This window comes from Magallana gigas, chromosome 7 (genome assembly GCF_963853765.1).
Source record: "Magallana gigas chromosome 7, xbMagGiga1.1, whole genome shotgun sequence".
In the NCBI taxonomy this organism is placed as follows: Eukaryota; Metazoa; Mollusca; class Bivalvia; order Ostreida; family Ostreidae; genus Magallana; species Magallana gigas.
The window spans coordinates 12355456-12380776 of NC_088859.1; the positions used below are offsets into that span (position 1 = coordinate 12355456).

The window sequence follows — 25321 nt, forward strand, 5'->3', positions numbered from 1 at the left end:
GACTAAAGCCTCACAAGTTTGACCTTTTTGTGATCAGAATTACTGGCGTTTATGATTTCCATGCACATTACAAATAATCTGCACTCTGCCTGCAAGGTTATGGGGATGATTATCCTTTAAAGTGTGATAAATACAATTGACGCTTCAATAGAGAATGCTTAGATATATTTCTTCTTTTGATAAAATGCATCGCTGTATGTCTGTTATGTCTGTATCCAAACCTTGGAAAATTATGGGTTTTTCTTATTAAGTACAGGGCAACCCAAGACTAGATGCATTCATAATGCTATCTAGAAAATTTTCAATGTCTCATTTTGCTATGTAAAGAGAACAAAAATATAAATTTTATTTGGGATTTAAAGAGGGTATTGCAGGACTAGATGCATTCACATGAGTTTTGCCGTCAATGTCATTTTGTTATGCAAGTGGGGGTTAATACTAAAATTTTGGTCTTTTTTCAAGTATTTCTTTTATTTTTGCAGGGATGGCCGTTTGCGAGAACAAGACCAGATTCTGGCCATAGATGGTCAGCCTTTAGACATCTCACACCAGGAGGCGATTCGAATTCTACAGAGTGCGCGGGGACTCGTGGTGCTCATCATTGCACGCGGTTACCAGTCGCCACAGTTCGAGCCTCCACAGCTTGTCAATGAGCCTGTTCAGGGTTCTGCTCCAAATGTTCAAGCAGAGGTTCAGTCAGAAATGGTGGTAAGTATCACATTATGTTTCATTTAAAATCAAGTTAAAAACCTTTTATGTTACTCAACATGCATCATTTTCAGCAATTTGAAGTGCAAAGAATCTATATAAGATATGCAATCCCTAGAAATATTTGGCTCTCTGTTGCATAGCATTTTAGCAGCCAAAGGAGAGTTGGCTTGAGATTGACTAGTAATTGTATTGGACACATCCATGATAGGGACATGTACATGGAAAGTATGTCTAGATCTTGGAGCATGGGATTAGGATTGTAGAGAATGCTCTTGTATCACAGTTTGCAGAATTTGGTACACGTGTAGCTGTCCAAAATAATTTCATATTTGGCATCACATGTTATGAACACATAACACAGGTCTGTTTTGAATAATGCTTTGTGATAACTACAGTATAAGAGACAACACTCAAAGAGCTCGGAGAACATTTTGCCTATTCTTTATATATAAGGACATATATTGTACATAAGAAGCATGTTTAATAGCACAGTAATGATAATAAGATTATATAAGATTATAATTCTTAATTGTTCTGTAATGGTACCTTGCATTGAAAATAGGAGACAATTAAATTACCTGAAACTGTCTGAGTATTAAAGTATTATGAATATACAGTAAAATATTAATTTGGATGATTCGATCCATTTCCATTTTCATACAATGTTAGTGGGCTTAAGTTGATTGTAACAATGTTTTTCCATGCACCATTGTCCCTTAGCCCCTTTAGAATAGAATGCAGTTCGACATAATATAGACAGAATTCTAAACCTTCGTAGTTCATGACCATTGTGTTCATTCAAATAAACCGGGAGGATATTGAAAGGGAAAGTGGGTGTATATTTTTAATTATACAGCAATTATGATTAAACATGATCAACAGACTACGGAGTTTCTCGTAAGCATGTGGGGCAAAGTGTGTAGGTACAATTCTTTGGAAACAGTAGAGAAGTCTTAGGGTGCTTCACTTACAATTGCTTAATGAACTTGCAAATGAAAAAAAAGAAAACATGTTGATGGGATATATACAATAGAGATTTCAATATTCCTGGTGTTAGATACCTAAGTTTTGCCAAAAGTTCAGAGGATGTAAGAAAAAGTCAAGTTAGTTGGAACAAAGTGTGATTGATATAGAATACATTTGCAGAAATGACATATATAGATTAACAATTGACTTTTTTTATTAAAGAAATATAAAATTAAATTAAATTATGGGTGTTGAACCTTTAAATAATTTTATTCTAAATGGATAAATCGTATATGTTTATGTTTCAATTTGATCTACTTACGATGAAAACTGAACTATTATCTCAAATAAAACTTGAATGTAAATGTACATTATTGATACATGTATTCGGTAATGATCGAAATAAAAAGTTTTTGGAACGTGTTCCAAAGTTGAGTCTAATTTATATCATATATGGCTCTTTCAGTCTGCTATCTTTAGCAGATATATTTGTTAGACTGTACAGTCCATCTTTATATGGCGCATAATAACCAGGCTTCGACATCCCCTCGTCTCCCATTGCCGTTGCCTGTGATTGCATGGCGATGAACCGAGTATCGTTTTTCATAAAATCTCCAGACAGTTTTTAAGACCTAATGAAGCCCGGGCTCGGTAACACGATAAGCTGAAGTATAATCTGACGGGTCTGATAAAGTTAGTGTCAGCCTTTCTAGCGGGGAAATCCAGAGAAATGAGAAAGCCCACTGGTCAGACCTAAAGGATTTTTTTAGCCTATCTATATGCCAAGGACTCTTAGAATCAAAATCATCAATTTCCATGGTTTTTTTGTGCTATTAGTGGTAAACAGAAATATATATATATAAACCAAGTTCTCTGTGATTCTTGTAAGTAAGAAACTCACATACTGTGTACCGGGCCAGACAAATGCTTTTAGTTATTTGTCCCTAGTGTGTGCTACAAAGGCAGTGACACAGTATAATTGGCGCACAAAGAAAATGAAAGCTGGTCATGGAAAGAGTGGAAAACCTGAAGTCAAAAAGTCAATGAACTCTGTACTATAACTTGGTTCTTCTCCTCCTTCAAAATTCTCACGAAGGTCTTTTTGAAAACAAGGTTAACATTTCATCTGCTTATACTTAAAAATTCATATGAGATTGAATGCAATATTTTTTTCTGTAAACAAACAATGCATAAAATGCATAGTGACCCCCTACTTTATAGCAACCCCTCCTTTGATTATTTTGTCTATATAAGAATAATAATTTCCCTTTTGTCTGGATTGCCCTATTTAATAACAAAAAATACAAGCTACTTGTCTAGCTATCACATGTATTGTGTTAACATACCATCAATTAAACAAAAAATCTCCAATTTTTTTTTGAGAAAGAAGGAAGTGAACATAACATTTATAATATGCATTGAAATAACATAGAGATATATACATGTAATGACCAATATTTTGGTTAACTAATAACTCAGATGAATTTAAATTTGTTTTGTCAAGAAATTAGTTATAAATTCCAAATGCTTGCCTTTTTCTAAGCACCAAAGGCACCAAACAGGGAGAAAAATACATGTACTGTAAATTTAGACAAATTGTATAGTATTCATTATAATGTACTAAAATGTTTTGATTCATAATGAAAATCTACAATATTTACCACTGCTTTCCAAATAGAATATGTAAATGTGTCTCCTATTTCTTTGGCTATAGTTAAATACTGAGTGGACTCAGATTGAAGTCATAGATCTGGAAAACGATGGATCAGGGCTAGGATTTGGGATCTTTGGGGGACGCAGCTCAGGTGTCATCGTCAAGACCATATTACCAGGAGGGGTGGCATGCAGGGTAAGTCATTAGGACCAGCACTGGCCAGAAAGCCATGATTGCAGTTTTACTAAAATCCTTTATAGGCTGATATATACAGCTGCAATTTTTTTCATTTGAAACCATATAAAAATTCAAGCAAAGAGCGGGACTTTTGCATATGTTAATCCCCACTTCCTGTTCTGTGACAAAATTTCAATAGGTATTGATTTCTTGCAACAGCGTAATTTTATATTGTAAATGCTAGATAGGGTAATCAGTTGAAATTGTAGCACCTTTTTAGTACTGCCATTTGTTGACAATTTAAACTTTAAAAAATAGTTTATTTCTATTCTTAAACTGTATATACACTTATTTTGTGATGATCAAATGTTAACTTTTTTGGCGTTCACTTTTACATTGTGTTTTACTTGAGTTTTGATTCTTCTAGTTATACAATTTGAAAATCAGAAAGAATCTTTTTGCTGAAAATATACAAACACAAATTGGTTCAGACATCTTCCAATGAGATGTTAGATGAGATACATTGATTCAGAAATGAATAACTCATCAGAATTTAAAGACCCGAATTTGGTGATTGCCAAATGAAGGAACAAGTATTTCCATAAATTGATTACCACTTCTGACCCCTATATCAAATCCCCCTGATCCTTCACAGTGAATTTTGTAGATTCCTTGTGATTAATTCCCCATCACAGCCAAGTAAAGGGATCTTCAGAGGCAAATTATAGCTTCTAACACCCCATTTTAGACCACTCTCAGAATAAATGATACTCTGCATTTTTTTTCCTATCCTGGAGCCTCGAGAATCAATGGTGATCGGGTCTGCTGAGATTGCTTAAAGCAAACTTAATAGAATTTCCTGTGCCTGGGAGGAATTGTTTTCATCAAGTCATGGATGTTACTTGTAAGGCAACAATTGCGTTTTGGTCTTGTCCCGTTGTCAGAGGATGTCAGTTACGCAGCTTCTCAAAAACTCGTTAGTGGCGGTTTAATTCTTATGCCAGAAAGCTTTAAGGGCCAACTGCCACAATAGATTTAAGCTTTAACTTTTCACTTTTTCTATTGACCTTTTCAGTGTCTGCCAATTTTGGATTTTTCTTAACTGCCATTGTTTTATGTCTGAGAGCACCCAGAGAAACTTTGCTGAATTTTTTTAAAATGTTAAGTCTGTTTTAAAAGCAAAGAAACAGTGATGATATGTTGATGTGTTTTATTTTAGAATATTTCATGCAATAACTTAAAAGAGAAAACTATTGCATTTTAACTTCCTCCACAGCAAACCAAGAATCATGACGAGGCTTTATTTTATGAAAGAAAAAAATGATAAATGTAAAACCTTTAAACAAAAAAAAAAATATCCATATTCATAGCCCTGTTGTAATTAAATCTTGGTTCTGTTTGATTAAATATGGGATTCTTCTGCTGGACAAGAATAAATTAATTGATAATACAGCCCTACAAACATTAAAGCATATTCAGAATCTCCATCAACATGGTCAGATTTCATTCTTTTCACCAGAGGCTAAAAATTGGTCATAAATATTCTAACTTGTATTTTCAAACCTTTTTAGCTCACCTGAGCAAAAGGCTCAAGTAAGCTTTTCTTGTCAAATTGTTGTTGTCTGTCGTTTTTCATGGATTTGTTGTCATAAACTCTTCACATTTTCATCTTTGTCTTCAGAACCCCTGTGCCGATTTTCGCTAAACTTTACACAAAGCGTCCTTGGGTAAAAGGGATTTTATTTGGTTCAAATGAAAGGCCATGCTCTCTTTTAAGGGAAGATAATTTAAGTTATTGAAAATTTGTCTGCATTTTTTAAAAAAAGTGTATTGTAAGAAACACAAGTGTAGATTCAAGTAGAAAAAAATTGCATATATTTATTGTGGTACAGTAAAAATAATTCCTTGCTTATCTTTTCAATGTAAATTCTGTAATAATAATAAGGATGATTTTTTTTTACAGAATGGACAACTTCATAGTGGTGACCACATTCTGCAGATAGGCGATGTGAATGTGCGTGGTATGAGCTCCGAGCAAGTGGCTGCCGTTTTACGACAGTCGGGCCGAGAGGTGCGGCTGATCGTGGCCCGACCCGTCAACGAACCCTCAGCTTACCCCACCCCTCACGCCCCTGTGGTTCCCACTCACCAATTAGATGAACACCTGCAGCAGATAAATGCCCTGCTCCATGGAGAGCATATAAACCAGCACATGGCTGATGAGTTAGCAGCTGGAATGATCCAAGTCCACATGGTAATGTCTGAGATTCATTTTAGAGAAGAAATTTGAACCAAATATTGGACAAATATTTGACACTTCTCAGCAACCTTTATTTGCCTATATTTGAATTTTTACACAGATCTGAAAAAAACTGCCCCGTTAGTTTTTCCCAAATATTTTTTTTATACAAGACAATCACTGTAATTGACATTTTGCAACTGTGACAACTTCAGTGGAGTTTGTATTAGCAATTCAAATGAAAGTCTAGTAGACTTGATCTTTATGTATGAAAAAAGATGCACTCTATCAGTATTTCTATACATGTATTAGACACATAATTATGGAGGTGTTACATGTGCAATTTTCATTTCAAAAATCTCGCTGTTTTGAAACCATAAGTAACTGTCAGTTTGAAGGTGGCTGATGATGAAGTGTTTCACACATTCATACCCAATCACACGAACTAAGACAATTCATTTCTTCAGACGGACTAATCATGTAAACACACATGAAATCTGTCAGTAATCATTGTTTCTGCTGAATGTAATTACTTTTATGCATGCTTCAACACATCCACTGATTATCAACAGATTGGTATTAATGCTCCTCTGATGTTGCGGGGAACAGTGGATCCATAAAGTTGGATTTATATCATATCATAACTAGGTGTAGTAAAATATGGAGGCATGAAACGAAACTCAGTTACCTGTTAATGAATTAATGAAGAGCAAGGTCAGGTCATAGGTCAAAGGTCAAGCTTGTCTCTCAGGAAAACAGAGAAAAACTGTTGAACACTGCTGTGTACCTGGGTAATGAAAAAAAAGGACATACTACTCTTTACTGAGTAAATAAAAGCTAAAATGTGACATGCGTTGTCTTTGCAATCATCAACAGCTGAGACAGATCGGATATTTCAAATCTTAATGCTTTGTTGTGTTTGATTTTTAGCAGCCAGGTTACAATGATGTAGGAGCAGACTATCCAGAAGTGGAGTACTTTGATGTCACGCTGATGAAGGACAGCCAGGGTCTGGGTATCACCATAGCGGGCTATGTGGGCAAGGACAATACACCAGGTAGATTGATGGTTGGACTTTGCTTGGCTGGGTATTGGCTGGTGCTTGCATTAGCTGTGAAGTGTCAAGTCACGAATATAGATAGAAGTTCCTATATGTCTGACACACTATTGCATTTGAGTCATTTTTATCCATACACTCCTATGTGTACTGTAGACTCCTAATTAAACTTGAGGAATTAATATCCACATAGAATTGCACGAACACCCCTTTGCTCATTCAAGAATCTAATTTTTTTTTTCTGGCAGTTACGAACTAATTAAAATTATGACAACCGGTTGGTGCTTATGAATTTATGTCTTTGCGGTTTGATACAACATGGCGATATTATGGTTGTATTGCGTAAAATAAGGAATATACAGTATATCTTTAAACATATAAAAATGTATTTTTATTCACACGAAAGATGGAGGAATACTGATGTTGTTCTTGCTTCATTGCAACTGTCTCGCACGAAAAGTACAAAATTTGCATTCTCAATCAAAGCCACAGGTTTTATTGACAGTCATAATAAGTCATATTTATTGCTATCGGTTACTTTTTTATACTGCAGCAGATGTATCAAACTCTATCTTGAGTACTTTAGTTGTTGCCCCTTTCTAACCATTGTTTATTTAGGTCTCTAGCCAGGGCAGAAAAGTGAAGAATTTCCCCTTCAGGAATGTAAGGGAGAAAAAAAAAACAATTTGTGTCAAGTCTTAGGTCATCAATCAAGCCGACCAATTATTTGTTAATTGTGTATACTTAAGAGTATTGATTTTCTCCCCCTCTCACCTATACAACATGCTACCTTATTTGTTCCTGCTATGACTTTGACTGGATCCCAGCTGCTGCACTCGGTGGTCCTCACGAACACACGATTACCTTATAAGGCAAACACTCTATTGATTCAAATTTCAACTTCAAATTGTAGTACATTTACCATACTTTCAATATTAGAAGAAAAAAACCACCAATATAATAATTAATTAATATTTAAAATAACATAATTATATAATATGTTATTTTAAAAACTATATATGTACCACAATATTACAATGATTTTTTTTAAAAAAACCCAAAAAGATTAGCATATCTCAAAAATATGGATAAACCATAAGATTTTATTTCTTTGTGTACCAGTTTGGAAAATTGCAAAATCCAACTCTTATTCGCTTTCAGATGATCTTTGTGGAATTTTCGTGAAGAGTGTGGCGGACTGCAGCGCAGCTGCTAAAGACGGCAGGATTCAAGTCAACGATCAAATAATAAAGGTAATGAGTGACTTTTTTTGTTTTGTCTTCTCCGTAAAGTGCAAGGCATGGAAAGAGCAGATAGGTCATAATACTGGAGCAATACAAATATTTGAATACTAGTATGTATATTCAGATGTAAAACTATGTTCAAATATTTGGTCTTTTCTAGCACCTTAGTACATTGTATTGAGCTGTACAGCTCATGTGACTGTTTAAAATAACCATATATGCATACATCAAAATAATAATCAATTATCAGAATGTGAATTGATCAATTTCACTAATTCAGGGTATGAAGAATTGGTAACACACACAAATTGGCACCGAACGTGTACAGACAGATGTGTCCTATAGAAATGCATATTAAAATACAAATGAATCAGTCACATACTGATGTTTGGTAATTCTTTTAATTCTGCTTCATAATAATTCTTCACCTTTGTCTTAAAAGTTGCATCACTTGAAACTTGTGTTTAAAATGGTTCTCATTGCAAAAAAAAATTTTGTTTGTTTTATGATGAGTTGCATTTGTGGACTGATTTTCAGTATAGACGTGAGACTGCTCATTTGTATGAACATCAGCTTAGAAAGGAAATCAGACTGTTGGGCTTCTTATCTGCTGCAGACAGGCTGATGGCCTTCATTGATTAAAATATTTTAATTCACTTTGAATTGAAGCAAATGATAAAACCATTAACTGTAGCAGTGTGCACATTGTGTTTCTAAATTATTCATTTTCGAAGTCAATTGCCCGAAAACAGGCTTGACATGGTTATGGCAGTAGACTATTTAAAGGTTGACCAGGCAGGAAGATGAGGTTTTAAAGGCATGGTAATGAAAATTTGTAGTTTACATCGAAAAGCCATCTACCAATTTATTGTGGGTCTGCCCGAAGACACGACATTTTAAAAGATTTCTCCTTCCGTGAGTGATGATTAGTGCACATTTTGCCTGGAGGTGTTAATTAACTATTCAGGTGCTAAATTATGTAGGAGATGTGCATCAGTGTGTTATTTCTTCGGCTCTATTTGCTATATTTTATTTATGAAGTATATGTATTCGAGAGAGTTAAAATCTCGACCCCTCAATGATGAAGCTGTTTGCAATCAGCGGTAAAATAAAATGCATGCTGGGCTCATCAGAGGTAGTTAATTTTAGAATTGTCAATAAAAGATAAATTGCTAATGTCGTTATGGCATAATGAGAACCTATAGAAGTGATATCAATCAATATTTTGAGCATAAAATTTTAATTAAACCCACATTGAAAAAACTGAAAGCAGTATGAGCCCATTCCAGGGTATAAATAAAACTCTACTCAAAACTTGAATTTCATAATCACCTTTCTCGTTGACAAAAACCAATTGGGTTTCTAAAGCTCGGAACACATTTACATTGCATCATTTGTTATTCATTGAATGATGTAATATCATTTCTTTGCAGTAAAGTTTTGACATTTTCACAGATTTTTTTTTCTGCACAAGTACCGGTAGAATTTGATTTGTTTGAATAAAACATATGAACTCGGATTGAAGTAATAGCTTATGGATTTAGAATAGTTCACATACACCCAGCAATTCATTTCCCTAGGAGTTCATAATCTAACAGAATTCTTTTTCCAAGTGTATGAATTTTAAGGTGGTATTGGTCACTTTTAAGTATTAATGTAAATAAAAGTCCATCATATTCAAAATGTAATCACCAAATTCACCATTTTGGAATTAATGTTTTTGTATTCTACAATATTTGGCTTTTAAATTCATTTCTTTTAAATTTCAGGAAGGTTGACATTGTACCATATATTAAAACCCCTTTAGGTTTCAGATTTAAGCCTGAATCTATAATACCTTAATTGCACTGCCATATTTGACATTAAAGAAGGAGAAAGAAATATATAAAGTTCAAGTTTAAGTTGTTTATTTCATGTGATTATTTTTGTCAAAAAAAGTATTTTAAATTCTTCAAAAGCCATATGCAATGATTTAAGAATGTTTAATCATAAATTATGAATGGATTTCAACAAATATTGGTTCAAGGAAATATCCAACACCAGAATAGAAATATTTTCATGAAAATGAAAGATTTCACTTTGCTTTGAGTTTCATAAAAGGTGTTCATGATAAAAACATATTTTGAGAATACTGCCCCTTCTATTTATAGGTGGACAACCAGCCTCTACATGGATTCACCAATCACCAGGCAGTGGAAGTTCTGCGTAACACAGGACAAATGGTCCATCTTCAGCTGGCCAGGTTCCAACACGGTCCCAAGTACGAGAAGCTACAGCAGTACCTAGGTTAGTTTTATACCATGTACTCTTGGTCTCTAAAGTAAGAGAAACTCTAGCAGTACCTAGGCTAGTTTTATACCATGTACTCTTGGTCTCTTAAGTAAGAAAAAATCTAGCAGTACCTAGGTTAGTTTTATACCATGTACTCTTGGTCTCTAAAGTAAGAGAAACTCTAGCAGTGCCTAGGTTAGTTTTATATCATGTACTCTTGGTCTCTTAAGTAAGAGAAACTCTAGCAGTACTTAGGTTTGTTTTATACCATGTACTCATGGTCTCAAACTCTAGAAGTACTTACGTTTGTTTTATACCATGTACTCTTGGTCTCTTAAGTAAGAGAAACTCTAGAAGTACTTACGTTTGTTTTATACCATGTACTCTTGGTCTCTTAAGTAAGAGAAACTCTAGCAGTACCTAGGTTTGTTTTATACCTTGTCCCATGGGGAAACTATAACAATACCTCTTTAAAAGTATTGGGTGCAGGACCCTGGGGGCCAATATTATTAATTATTTTGAAAAATGAACTAAGAAATCCTGACCACTTTGTGATGAGCAAACTGTTCAGTTTCAGTTTGACCTTTGACTTTAGATGCTAGAGGTGATCAATAATTTAGGGTGAGAACCTAGTAAGCTGCAAGAACGTGTGTTCAAACCCTTTGTATATTATATATACAATAAAAGATGTTCAAACCAGAGGTAATCATGTTTACTGAGATAGATATTCAAGATATCCAAGTAAACTGTTCGTAACATAAATCACAATTCAAAGAATTAAGATGAACATTACATGAATATAGATTGTGCTGATTTTTTGTGACTGAATTCACCAATAGTCCCAATGCTTTGATTGAAATTCATAAAGGCCAATTAAGTGAATACCATCTGTAAAATTGATGTATTAACATGTATCTGAAGAAAGATATGTATCTTACTAGTATGTATTTTTACTATAAAAGCAGAATAAAAATGAAAGTGAAAATAAAAAAGTGAAACAGTTGTTTTATGGAGATGTTTGAGATTAAGCTTGTTTGCTGCGTTCTATCAGAGATTTAAATCTAGAGATATTGATTTATTGCACTGGAGGGGTTGGATGCTAGAAATTAAATTTATCTCCGATTTTACATCTCTTTTTAAAGACTGATGTTACCGTTGCCTAAAATAGATTCCTTTATGAGCTTTACTTTGTTGTTTGAGAATTGTTTAGTTCCCTCCCCTTGATAAGCACAGATTTTATTTTCAAATATGCCAATTCAAAGCTTTCTTCATTAAAAAAAATAATGCCAACCATCAAATGTAAGGAATATAATAAAAGTTAATTGTCATTTAGATAGATAATCAACAGAGAGAGGATCATGGAGAGTTTTTTCTCAGACGCTGTGATTGCCGAAGAACCCGATCAATACTGTTTTGATTTATGTATTCTTTTATGCTGTGGCTCTATCCCATTATATATAATTTATGATGTAAATGTATTGCATTATTAACTGCCTTCCTTTGTGCTAGAACTGGGAAAGTTACCTGGACCAGATAGTGGTTATGCAACATGTACGACATCTGTGACAGCCATTTTGTTGTTGCAGATGCTGTCTTATTACCCATTTTCTCAATGACATTCTTATTCTGTCTTTATATCTCAAGTGAATATCATGCACACCAGTAAATACACAGAGAACATGAATGAAATTAATCAGCCCTGAATCATTTATAAAAAAAACTTGATAAGTTTGAAGACATTAACACAAAACACAGTTGGATATTAAGAATGAAAAAATGCAAATTTTTTTTGAAGATATATAATCATCATGTTGTTTTCCATATTTTAGCTCAGCCTCCTTATAATCCCCAGCAAGGTATGGTCATTGCCCCTCCCCCACCCTCCCAGATGGATGGGTCGATGATTTCTCCGATGGATGGGCCCGCCACCATTGTGTCTCCAATGATAGAACAGCCCACACAGGCCCGCATGGTGAACCACGTGCAGCAGACCCCACCCACCGACCCAGGGCCGGGCCAACAGGTGGAGCTACAGGACATCACCCTCAACACAGACGAGGACTACTGTAAGTGACCAGTAACTGTTCTTGTTCAGTTGACTAACAGACAATGCATTGTCAGTATTTGTATTTGATTACCCTTACTTTAAGTGACCAATAACTTATTCAACTGACTAATAGACAAAGCAGTTGAACACTAAAGTGACCAGTAACTTATCTTGTTCAGTTACCTACAAAACAATGCATTTGAGGTGTACTGTAAGTGGCCAATAACCTACTGTAAACCAGTTCTCACAGAAATTTTTCTTTGCAATGTAGAAGTGATAAAATGGTTTTTAAAAAGTTTTATAATACACTGTATAAATACTTAAATATATCAAGATAGTTATGGACTGGTTCTTAACAAGGAACATTTTGAACTAGGTTCCTACATATGAATTTAAGTTGGTTCACAGTATCTTGTTCAATTATGACAATGCAGCATTGGCAATGCATTGTCAATATTAGTTGCTGTGATGCTCAACTTTGTGGCCATTGCTTGACCCTGCTGCACTGTATATGTTCTGTTGTGTGTTGGTGTTAGAGTCTATTATCTAGGCTGCCAGCCAGTGCTCTTGGTATCTATATCATTATTACCAGTAAAACCTGGCAAAGTCCCATGATGGCTGTTGCAAATCTGGTCCTATCCATTAAAAAAAAATAACATTTTGGGCCCCAAACCATTTGATTACATGAATGGTCTAATTCAGAGCTGGTACGCCTTCATTCCATTTCTCTGTACAGCTAAGCGTGACAAGCTCCGATGATCTCCTGAATAACAAAAGAAAATCACAGAGGCTGAGGTAGTATATCAATTGCTACCCTAGGCTAGAGTCTGCATCAGGAATGACTTGAAGTTTGTTTTATCGCCTTACTCTAGCAAGGAGGAGACTTTATAAACATTTAAAGGCTTAATTGCATGATTTGCTGCATTCTTTTATCTATAACTAATTCATGGATATGATAAGCCTGAAAGAGAAGACATTATGAATATTGATAAATGGGGATTTACTTCATATTGCAAACATTTCTCCTAATCTCTTCCCAGAAAAGGCCCTCGAAACAGTTCGGCTTAATGATTTTCAAGAAGTTGTCAGTCAAGCTGATGTTCAAGATTAGAAAATGGTTTAAAAAAAAAAAATTTACTTTTCCCCGAGAAATTAATCTAGGAATGAAGTGGATTAACAATTGATTTGTGAAGAACAATCGCAATGGCTGGGATTTGATCAATAAATCTACTGATGTTCTTGTGAACAGAAAGTGACAACCCATCGCTGTTTAGAGATGAAAGTGTCCAAAAGTGTTTAAAGTGTTTGGGATGAAAAATGTCAATTTAGGCATAAGAGTTGACACAGAAAAGTATTTGATGCTACTTGAGAAAAGAGGAAACCTGACGTGGTTTTTATTCTGTTTGAGTTCTATTGCTCAAGGCCATTATTTATTAATTTTCCAGACATGATGCTGTCATGAATGAGAGCATACGATGTTTGAAGTTAACTATTGCATGACCATTTGTCAGCCTGCAAGACATTTACTGTCCAAAAGTCAATCGAAATAATTTAACCTAGATAACCCAGAAACCCACATTTTTTTTTTCAAATAAAAGATGAGTTTTTGATGTAGTAATGCATAATTTAAAACTCTTTGTCTATACAGAAATTAATTTCAACAACACCTTTTAACAAAAGACAACTGAAAAAAATTATTTAAAAGGATTTTTTAAAAGTTTCTTTGTACTAAAATTGATGAATTTTATTGTCATGTCATTCATGTTAGGATGCAGCAATAACTAATTTGCATTAGAAGTTTGCTGTAAACCAACACTTATTCACCTGTGATAAAATTTAGTCAGGGTTGCAAGAACCCCCACCCCCTTTCCCCCAAGAAATATTATCTCATGCTGAATCCAGTCATTTAAAGTTTTGTGCATTTGGTAAAGCAGCTAGCACTTAATGCTTGCCACGTAAATGTAGGCTTGGACATAAAAACTAGTCACAGAGAACCAATTTATCCTTGAAAAATCCTGAGACAAAGAAGTCCAAAAATAAAGTTGCTTTATAGAAATCAGAGAAAATTCATAGTACATACATCATAAGCAATAATATCTTACCGCCATTTCAGCGGGCGATCTGTCTCCTGACATAGAGGAAGCCATCAAGGCATGCTGGGAGCCAATCGTGGGCAGCGAATTCGAAGTTGTGGTGAGTACCTTTAATATTAGTCCAATGGTGCATATATCTGACAGCTGGTTGAGATATCTTGAGATATCATGCTGATTCAAATGATTATTTGCCTATGATTTATTGAAGTTTTGCATGTAGAGATGCTATCAGATTATTGGTTTGTGAATGGTTCTTTTCCTCCAAAGTTTCTATTTTTGATATTTGATGTCTTTACTGAAGGAGTCTTCAATTGTAAACAATATTTTTATCTAGAAACAAAGAAAGACACTGTTCTTTCATATTGATAAATGATTGAAATAAGACTTTGAAATTTAATCAAAATTTATGCAAAGTTAAAGCTTTGGAAAGGTGGATTTTTCATTTAAAAAATTTCTTGAACTCATAGAATAGATTGGTTGTTTAATGAAACATATACACGTATTAGTAAGATGATGAATTCGGTGAACCGATGAATTCATAGCATAGCTAACAAAACTAAAATGAAACAACATAATAGCATGATTGTCATGATCCTTTTCTTATTCGTTATTACACTGTATATTTTCCCTTGCCCTTGCATCCTCACGTTGTTGATATCACAATGGTAGTGACAATGTTCTTATACTCTTCAGGTAGCGCAGCTGTCAAAGTTCCGTGAGGGTGGGGGCCTGGGGATCAGCCTGGAGGGGACAGTGGATGTAGAGAAGGGGGTGGAGGTTCGACCCCACCACTACATCCGCTTCATCCTCAGTGACGGACCGGTTGGCATCAATGGCCGCCTCAAGAGTGGAGACGAACTGCTGGAGGTTGGTTCTGTCCCTTGTTACAATATCAGACAATTTGTTTTTTTGCAAAGATTCAATCGTATCTTTCAATGTTTTATAGTGGGATTATGGGATATACCATATACCCAGTATTTTCACGTTGATCTAATTTATTTATTCTTATATTATTATATCCTGTATAATTTTCAATTAGAAACCTTTTAAATCACAAAAAATGACTGACACAAATTAAAAATGCTACGCATATTCACTATTTTCGCTAATTTTGTGACACACGAAAGAAAACAGATATACGGTGTATTATTTTCTATTTGTACATGCCAGTATACACATAAAAATCATTATAACTGTCTTGAAATACAATAATGTATTAGATTTTGGCAAGGTAAGAAAACATGATAAAAAGCACGACTCATTGTGTCTTGTTCTTGTTTTCGACCTGAGCCTGAATTTAACTTATATTTCAAGACAGTAACCCTGGAATTCTTTTATCCTGCAACAAAGTTTTACAACTGACTCCTACAGTAACCTTTTTGACTAATTTCTATACATTTCTGCAGTCAAACTTATGATGCCATGGCATGAAATATGAAATTAAGATAACCTCACTTTGCCTTTAAACGTTGGAGGAGGCTATATTGGGGCATTGACCTAGCTTTGGTTTTTTGGGTTAACGTTATTCTATCACTGCAATGGGTGGTTGCAAAATAACTCATCCGTTTAGACAATTTGTACATGTAATGTACCAATATGGATTATTATATATATATATATCTACCTACATTGTTGATTATGGAACATTTTGCAGGTGAATGGTAGAAGACTACTTGGTTTGAATCACAAGGAAGTTGTGGGGATTCTGAAGGAACTTCCTCAACATGTGCGTCTTGTGTGTGCTCGCCATAAGGAGACAGAAAACTACACGGATCAAGACAAGATAGAGAATGGCTACTCAACGTACCTCCAATCAAACTACTCCGGAGTGAACGAGGTGTCTCCGATCACGGAGAGACTTGTGAAGGCCAAGTCGGAGAACACCCTGGCCTCGACGGATGAGAGCGTCCTCCAGCAGATGATGAAGAACAAATCCCGCTCCCTGGAGGAGCTGACCAACTTCAAGATGTGGAGCATTGAGCCGGTTGTGATAGAACTGTGTAAAGGGGACAAAGGTCTCGGCTTCAGTATCCTGGACTACAAGGTACAGATTACATGGGCTACTTTCACTTTCATTGCCCTTTTTATAGTGGTGAGCTTATATGCTAAAAGCTTAATGGCATGTAACCAAAACTTTGAGCAACCCGATGCTTTGTCAAAGCACTACTTTTTTCAATCATAGTGTTTTGAAAAATTTTGAACAAGTATAATAAACTTTGAAAGTCATTTTTCTACTTTTGTTAGAGTAATGTTGAAGAAATTTTAATGTAGACAGATACTTCAGTTGGAATGCCAATTACAAAAAAGGAGAGATAACTCATTTATATTTTGAAAAATTCTTCTTCAGGACCCAGAAAACCTTAATAAGACTGTGATAGTTATCAAGAGTTTAGTCCCAGGGGGCGTGGCCCAGGTGGATGGGCGTCTGCTTCCCGGGGATCGACTCATCTTTGTCAACGATGAAATGCTGGAGAACGCCAGCCTCGATGAGGCTGTGAATGCCCTGAAAGGGGCCCCAAAGGGTATCGTGAGGATTGGTGTCAAGAAAGCTCTGCCTCTAGGGGGCATTGAGGCTCACCAGCAGGCTGAACTTCAGGTAAAATGAATCAATTTTTCGTTTGTATGGAATGCTGTTTCCATTTATGTGCATTTTGCAATAATAGCTTGAAAAGAGTTAATTAACACGTCATTTGATTTATTCAGTGATGATCACTTGGTTTGAGCTTTGTGCAAATGAAATCAGTCCATATCTCATTGATAAGATTATTTAAAAAATTAAATATCTTAGACTTTTAAAATATTGAAGAAGCATCATTAAAAAAATATTGCTTCTATTTAGAAATTTTATTTTAATTATAATATTAGTGATATTAATTTGAGTTTCAAGGCAGGTGATCTCTTGTTAATAACCAGCTTGAGGATTGAGTAACTTTGTGATTGAATTACTAAGAACAGTATTCCCCTTGCCTTGACAGCATTCCTTCCCCTTCACCAATGCGGGTTACCCAGCGCCCAGCTTTCTTCCATCCCCTCCCTCCCAACCTCAGTACACATCTCCAGATCCTGTACAACGAAAATTCACAGAACAATACTCCTCCAATGAAAATGTGGTGCACAAGCAAAACGACAGCTTTTACGAGAGTGACGACGAAGTAACCTCACCCCGAAAGAACAAGCCTGTCACCTCCCCTCGCAGAAGTCTTGATCGGCGCAAGAGGGAGTCCACGGGGTCCAATGTTTCATACGAGAATTCACAGGTTTTGCTGGATATCAAAAACAGTAACAGTCAGAAAGAGACAGTGCAGAAAAAATTCCCCGTTCCCCAGCCTAGATCTACATCAGCTTTACATGACTATGTCAACAACATGTCCCCTGAAAATCTGCTAAGTCTCACTCAGGAAAAATTACCAGCAGATAGCAAGTCCCCCTTTGAGAGCCCCAGATCTGAGTCACCAGCAGATTACGAGAACACGACCTTTGCCCTGCCCACTTATGAGGAGGCAACCTCAGGGGATCTTCAGCCTGATTTTTTCAACATGAATGACCTTGACCTTCCAGCAGAAGCACCACCTGTGCCACCTAGATCTGAGTCACAAGAGGAGTTATTTATAGAAACTGAACAAAGTCTTAACCACACCCCACCTGACCAACCATCTGATTTTGAAGAGGTATTTTTATTTTCATTGACCTGCATGCTTATAGAATTTGATTTTATGAATTTCAGTGCATTTCTGCAATGTATGGCCTTTTGCAAAATTAAATTTATCCTTTTTAAAATTTCATATAAAAAAGAATTTTGGAAGCTTCTATGGAATGATATGAAAATGAACACACTTATAACTGTGTGCATTTCCATGTACAAAATGAATCGTACAAAGCTAAATAGAGAAAAAGATAGATAGGTTCCAATCACATGAGAAGCAAATTCTACTCTGCACACTATACCGTATATATTTTTTTTCTACCATTTCTCCTGCATTTCCTCGGCTGCATTGGTACAGTACTGACCAGACCCAACTTAAGCCAAACCCAGAAAGTTTTATCCTGGGTTTAATCCAAGATTTCTATATAATGCTATTTGGATAATAAATTCAATCAACTTTTCTAAATATTTTTTTTATTTTTTGACCACCCAATGCAAAAAAACCTAAAAAAAAAAAAATTAAAACTTTGGCCATATAGTTTTGCAAAATTTTAGAAAGCTCCTTTTTTGTTACCAAGTTACATTATTTTTGTACTTCTATATATGAGGCTTTCTGGAAAGGTACTTAAGAATTCGAAAATCATATTTCAGCCGAAGTATAAAATATTAGAATGAAATAAACAGTACATCTGGTTGGCTATATGTACTAGGTTTAATTTGGGGCTTAGATGTAACTGGTAGTTTGTCTCCTTATTACACTATCTGAATTATTTGACACTGAGAGTAAGAGTGGACTTTAAATGAAGCCAGAAAAATGAGTTTAGGGTTTTCCATAAAGTTGGTTCTGGTCAGTTCTGTATACCATCATTCATAGTTCCTGTTTGTATTATTGAAGATCAAAATGTGTGTTGTGAAGAAAGATTTGTGAGAAATGTTATTATTGTGCTAAAGTTCAACAGGATTAGAGAGCCACCCTTTGCATGAGATCCAAACCAATCTTTGTTCTTGTTTTGTCTGAAAATTTGTTGTTGATTAATCAATGTCTGTTGTCTCGTGATGTTCTAATCCTTGCGTGTGGTTGATTTCTGACAGTCACCGCGGAGTGAAAAGGGAGGAGGGTCAACCCCTAAAAGGACCCCTCCCCCCATTCCCCCAAAGCCTAAAGTAGTGTCGCCAAAAGTACAACAGATTGTTGTAAAGTCAGCCCAAAAGGTAACCCCTGGACTAACAAACAGGAATATCTCCCCCTGCCTAACAGTAGATAACTGTACTTACCACCAAACCTGGCACTAAAAGCTAACCTCTTTTTGTTTTTGTTTATAGAAAAATTCTGCAATGCAAAAAGTATTAATGCCTCAAAATTTCATATTCAGTGCATTTTTGTCAAAGTCATTTGTTGTTTAATAAAAACGATTTGAAGTCAAAAGAAACAGCAGAATTTTTCTGTGAAGTTGGATGTTTATGATTTTAGTTACCACCAAATTATCACAGGCCTGTATTCATATAGACACTGTATATTTGACACTGATTATGGTAGAGGCTCAAAATATAGATATGGGTTAAAGTTAGAAAAATTTACTTTGAGTTTAATTTCATACAAATTTTAGATTCTTTTTTTTTCATCTTTTTATTTTTAAAATTTTGTTATAGACTCTTTTTATGTTTAAAATTTTGGTATAGAGACTCGATTTTGTTAAATTCTTCTTAACTATATGTACTTGTTAATTTCGATAGAACTTGTTGAGTTTATGAAATTCTAAATATTATTAAGTTTCAATTTTAATGATTAAAAACATAGTGTATATGATATGTGTAACATGCATGCATATTTCAATTATTGTCTGGTATTACACCTGTATGATATGATACCTTGTCGATCATACTAACACACTTCTTCACAATAATAAATATATTTGGGACTTATATTATTTTGAAATACCTATTTATTGGCTGTCGTCTTTTTTTGCTTGTTATAGACATTTATAATTATTTTCTTCATAATTACAAGGTAAATGGTTTTTATTATTTTACTTTATGATAGATATGAATTAAAAAACTAATTTGAAACTCTTTTTTTATCTTTATTGTCCTTCTTTTTTAACTTAGCATTTACAGGTTGCTTGTTTTTAAATGATTGAAGTCCTGAACAATTACATGTATTTAGTTCTCTCGTTCAATCTGTTTTGAAACAATCATTGTGAAGACACTGTATTACATTAGCTGGTACATATATAATGAATCATTTTCACCAGTTAAGGCAATGATTTTAAAGTCTGTCATTCATTAAATGATTTATGTAGAGAGATGGCTTAGTTGTTGTTGGGGATTTTTTGATCATTGAGAACTTCTTGTTTTCTCAAGGACTCTGCCCCTCCCCCTCTTCCTGTTTCCTTACCCCCAGCTCTGGACGAACAAATAGATCACACAGAAGAGGAGTTAAGCATCAAGGTACGTGGAATATAGCAGGTGCCTCCTATATGAAATAATTGCTGTATTATTTAAAATTTACCAAAGGAATTATTTATTTCAAAATGTTATGTAATCTAGCATATTAAATGGAGCTTAGCTTTTTTAAAGTGTTAATATTAATACACTTTTCTTCAGTTCATGGTAAGTTTTGATATGATTAATTTTATTAAAATACGGAGTATATTTCAGAAATTTTCACATTCTACTGCTAGAAAGATAAATCTTTTGATAATTGTTTTTCTTGCTAGCTGCTACAGTGTATATTAATGCACAATAAATGTACCTTATAAAGAATAAAAAGTTAAAAACACTCTATATTAATGTGCTAATTTAATGACTAATATGTAGATAATTAATCCAAAACGAGTAAGGGTAAGTGTCTGCATACAGGAACAAAGTGTACACCAATATTGCATGTAACGTGTATCACAATCAATATGTGGCTCGCATTTCATTCTCGTTAACGCTTTCAGTTGAATTACAAAAGAAACAGATACATGTATGAATATTCAGAATGATGATATTTTATGATAAAGGAAGAGATTTTTACTAAAACTTTATTATTCAGGTGCAATTTAATAAACTGATGTGTTTGTATGTTTTGGGTACTAAGTGAAGGGTATACTAAGAAAGATGCACATGACAAAAGTAAACAACCCATGAATATATTTCCTTTTAGAAATTTATCAATGTCAAATATTATAGCATGTGACAAAATATTTACCATAACAGTAAACTAATTATCCAGTAGAACTGTAAATACATGTATTTTTCTGCATGCTGCAGATACCTGTACTCTTTTCTTGACCTCCCTGTACAGATTGCAAGAATATGGCCAAGAATTATCTGATGATTTGTATTACTGTACACAATTGGTGAATATTATTTAAAGTAATGCAACCATATCCAATTATATCCACCCACCCCCCCCCCCCCCCCAAAAAAAAAATGGAATGAATAGCTACATTTTTGCAACTAGCCAAATTGAGGCATCTTATTTTTGACTTGAAAATGAATGAAATGGTCAAAACAGAGTCTTAATAGCTGTTGAAACTTCTAATATGATAAGTTTTAGTTATTCTGAATTGTTTGTTAACTTTGATTTTTTTTTAAATCCACAATTTGATACCTGTATATAAATCTGATAATTGTCTTTTTGTTTTCTTCAGAATCAGTCGAAGCACCAGAAGACAGCAAGTGTTGACAGCCAGCAGTCATCATCATCCGATCAACCAATCACAAGTGACCTTACAAACTCTCACTCTCCATCCATTGTAAATTCCACCAATCATATCACTTCTCCCTCGCTGTCACCTCTGTCCTCACCACGCCTGGCTCGCACACTGTCGGGAGGAGCAGACTCACTTCCTGTGTCCTTGGAGAAGGTCATCAAAATCAAAAAGTCGAGAGACCCCTTAGGTTTGTATCAACTTTATCTCACTCAAAAGTAATGTACCATATACCATAATGCCTTTTTGACAAGAGAGATAACTTGCACTATTTCAATTGAGACAAGGGAGTTGTGGCAATTTTATATTTTTCTACCTTTGCATAAAGAAAAAGATTACATAGATTTTAACTATACATATATATGCTGTGGAATCAATTCAAAGAATCTAATAGATTGCAAGTTAATTTTTACTGTCTCACGATGCCATTTGTGATAAGTGAAGTAAATTGAGTATTAGTAAATTTGCTAATGAACATTTGGCCCAATTGTTAAAACCGGCATCCTCAAAGGGATTTCTGTACATTTTGCTTGCAATATATGTAAATATTGTGTACATTTGTTCATTTCAATATTTATTGAATAGCAAAGTCATAGTCCCCAAAGCAAATTTTCACCTTAAATAATTGGCAATGAATGTTGTGAATTCTCTATATCATTTGAATTGAGTAAGGAGGTTTTACCTATGCTTTAGGTCTGACAGTAGAGGCTGTGGATAAAGGTGCTAATGGCTGTACCGTGAAGACCATGACTCCCTTGGGGGCGTTCAGCAAGGATGGGCGGGTACAGCAGGGGGACTACATTGTGTCCATCAACAATGAGAGCATGCGGAGGATCACCAGTGCCCAGGCCCGGGCAATCATCCGCCGGGCCTCTCTCCAGGGGCTGGATGTCAGGTATAAAGAATTGGATGGTTTATATTTTATGTAACAATCACTACTGGTGTTTGATATGACTAGATACTATATTTAACTTACTACAAACTTATGATGCTCTGGTATCATGCCTGGAAGGTGACATGATTTTGTTGAATCACTTGTTAGGTGCAACAGCTTGTGTACTGGCATGCAACCAGTTCTCGTCGAGTACTATTTCTCGCCGTACATTGTTTCGTGACTTATCAACACATAAAATTATATAAGAAAAATGACGTAACAATGCACTTGCAAGAAATGGTACTCGGCAAGAACTGGTTGCATGCCAGTATAGTTATGTCAGTTTTTATATCAGACAAACTTGGTGTTTATTTTAGCCTTATTGTTTGTCGTGTCTAATCCACATCTGTTTAATTTCAATTAGGCATTTGCAGATTTTTTCGATTGAATGTGTAACATTTGTTGTTTATTTCAGTGTATCGTACATTTCCAAAGAAGATGCTGCTGTGTATCAAGAGACTGCTGCCAATGCACCCCCCACGCCCCCTCACCCTTCAATGATGCCCTCGCCAAAGTAAGTGCACTCTCCCCATTATTACCAGGCTTTGTTTACTTATTACAGAGCTTTGGAGAGTTGATCAGGGGTAATTTAACTGAGAACATTTCTTTGTCATTGTCTGTCGGTAATCAACATTTGATTGTTTATCTTTGGTGCACTCAAGGATCTTTCCAAAATATTATCGGTAAGACTTACCAAACCCTGGGTGTATTTATATCTCTCCCCTATTTTTTCTTCTCCCCTTGATTTGCACGGTTTTGGTTACAATGTACTAGACCATTATACATACGCATTGTTAAAGATATTTTGAATTTTTTTGGATGTTTTTTCCTAAAATGTTTTCTTCTTGAAGAGTGTAAAATGTTGTACACTAACCACTGAACCCAAGTATCAAGGATTCAAGTCAACTAGATCATTTCAACTGAATCATCTCCAACTTTCTTTAATCTATTATTAACCACCTTTTTAACCATTTTGTTTTATTACATTTTGTGTTAAAAAAGACTTGTTTTAAAAAGTTTTGTTCCTTGTAGAAATAAACCAAACAAAATTTTCAATTGCAATCGACGAGTATCAATAAAATTAAGGAATAGGAAATACCCAGTAAAATTGATCAAATACAAGCATACATTATGATAAATGGATTTCAGTCACTTTTTAACCATTTTAATAGGGCCAATTTGTCTCCTTTGGCCTCGCCCAGAAACACCAAGCCAGATTCCTCACCGGAGAGGTCACCTGTACAGAAGACCCCAGAGACAGTGACCCCCAGGGTCAAGTCCCTGACAGCTGACGGCTCCCCCGCCACAGGGAATCAGACTTGGGGCCCCCCTCGTACAGTGGAACTGGAACGTGAGCAGGGCAAGAGCCTGGGAATTAGCATTGTTGGTCAGTGCCCGATATACATTATAAGTGGTATTTTCTGTGGGTGCTAGTTATTGTGGTTGATTCCAAAATAAGTACATTCATTTTATGCAATTTTTATTTGATGACAGTAAAGATATTATTAAACAAGTAAGGAATAAGTTTTTGCATGCTCATATTATTCCTTCACACAACTTGTTTAAAAAAATGAAAGGTGTTTCTAGTTATACACAGTTTTAATTTCATTTTGACATGGAGAGAATAAAATGTGATGATTAATAACAATATATGTAATGTCTGGTTACTAAACACTATTTGTATAAAATTTACAGTTTAAAATATTTGCTCATTAATTTAAAATTAACATCAATTTGTTAATGAAATACATGTACATTGTACTAAACATCCAATTATCATATTTATTTCATTCTTCTGTTCTGTAGAACAAAAAATTTGGAAAAATGAAAATTGGATTAATATTTCCATTTTGAAGTTGTGCAAAGTATGAGTCATATATATTGTATTTAATAAGCAATTATCATTGGCTGTTAGAGGGGTTTATACATAAAATTGTGACATTGATTTTCTGCTTGTACTTTTCAGGTGGAAGAGTCGACATGTTTAACATCCAGACGGAACACATTATCTCAGGAATCTTCATCAAGCATGTTTTGGAAGATAGCCCAGCGGGTAGAAACGGCACACTGAAGACTGGGGACAGAATCCTAGAGGTAAGTGTAATAGAATCATGCATTCGGTAAAAAAATTGTCTTTTATCTTGATTTGGGCAGTCTTTGAAACCCCTGTTTGTTATAAACAGTGACTTTTCTTATTTATAGATACAAAAAGGTCTATTTAAGTTTTTTACACGAATTTCTTAATAAACTCTATGAAAACACGTGTCTTTATCAATCAAAAGTTGCAGTTATAACCTGTTGAGTTTTATGCACATGTTTTTCAATGTTTAGGTGGATGGAAAGGATCTAAGGAATGCGGCCCATGATCAGGCGGTGGACATCATTCGTCACGCTAAATCTCCCGTCAAATTTGTCGTACAAAGTTTGTGTGATCCTGCCTGTGTAAGTGCTCTTGTACTATGATTTAATACTGAAGAGATTTTCAGGTTATATCATACATATCATTAATATTGTCTGCAAATCATATTAGAAGTCTTAATTGCTCTGTAAATCAGCACAGCATGGAGCTCTTGTTCTTTTTCAATTT

General features: G+C 34.8%; 1 protein-coding gene across 10 annotated transcripts in view; it reads left to right on the forward strand.

The window, feature by feature from the left end:
* Window positions 1-25321, forward strand: part of LOC105348307 (multiple PDZ domain protein) — a 62075-nt gene that overhangs the window by 13088 nt on the left and 23666 nt on the right. For 3 of the 10 annotated variants that reach the window (XM_066066480.1, XM_066066486.1, XM_066066487.1), the window contains 22 exons: window positions 483-708; window positions 3392-3526; window positions 5472-5762; window positions 6678-6804; window positions 7966-8057; window positions 10199-10334; window positions 12149-12385; window positions 14480-14559; window positions 15153-15326; window positions 16114-16503; window positions 16807-17055; window positions 17435-18127; window positions 19195-19314; window positions 20464-20550; window positions 20920-20943; window positions 21741-21990; window positions 22494-22695; window positions 23150-23248; window positions 23397-23417; window positions 23907-24121; window positions 24701-24828; window positions 25066-25176. In XM_066066480.1, coding sequence (XP_065922552.1) covers window positions 483-708; window positions 3392-3526; window positions 5472-5762; window positions 6678-6804; window positions 7966-8057; window positions 10199-10334; window positions 12149-12385; window positions 14480-14559; window positions 15153-15326; window positions 16114-16503; window positions 16807-17055; window positions 17435-18127; window positions 19195-19314; window positions 20464-20550; window positions 20920-20943; window positions 21741-21990; window positions 22494-22695; window positions 23150-23248; window positions 23397-23417; window positions 23907-24121; window positions 24701-24828; window positions 25066-25176 — 4087 coding nt within the window. The remainder of the gene's footprint in view (window positions 1-482; window positions 709-3391; window positions 3527-5471; window positions 5763-6677; window positions 6805-7965; window positions 8058-10198; window positions 10335-12148; window positions 12386-14479; window positions 14560-15152; window positions 15327-16113; window positions 16504-16806; window positions 17056-17434; window positions 18128-19194; window positions 19315-20463; window positions 20551-20919; window positions 20944-21740; window positions 21991-22493; window positions 22696-23149; window positions 23249-23396; window positions 23418-23906; window positions 24122-24700; window positions 24829-25065; window positions 25177-25321) is intronic. The other 7 variants (XM_066066481.1, XM_066066482.1, XM_066066483.1 and 4 more) reach the window with 7 other exon arrangements.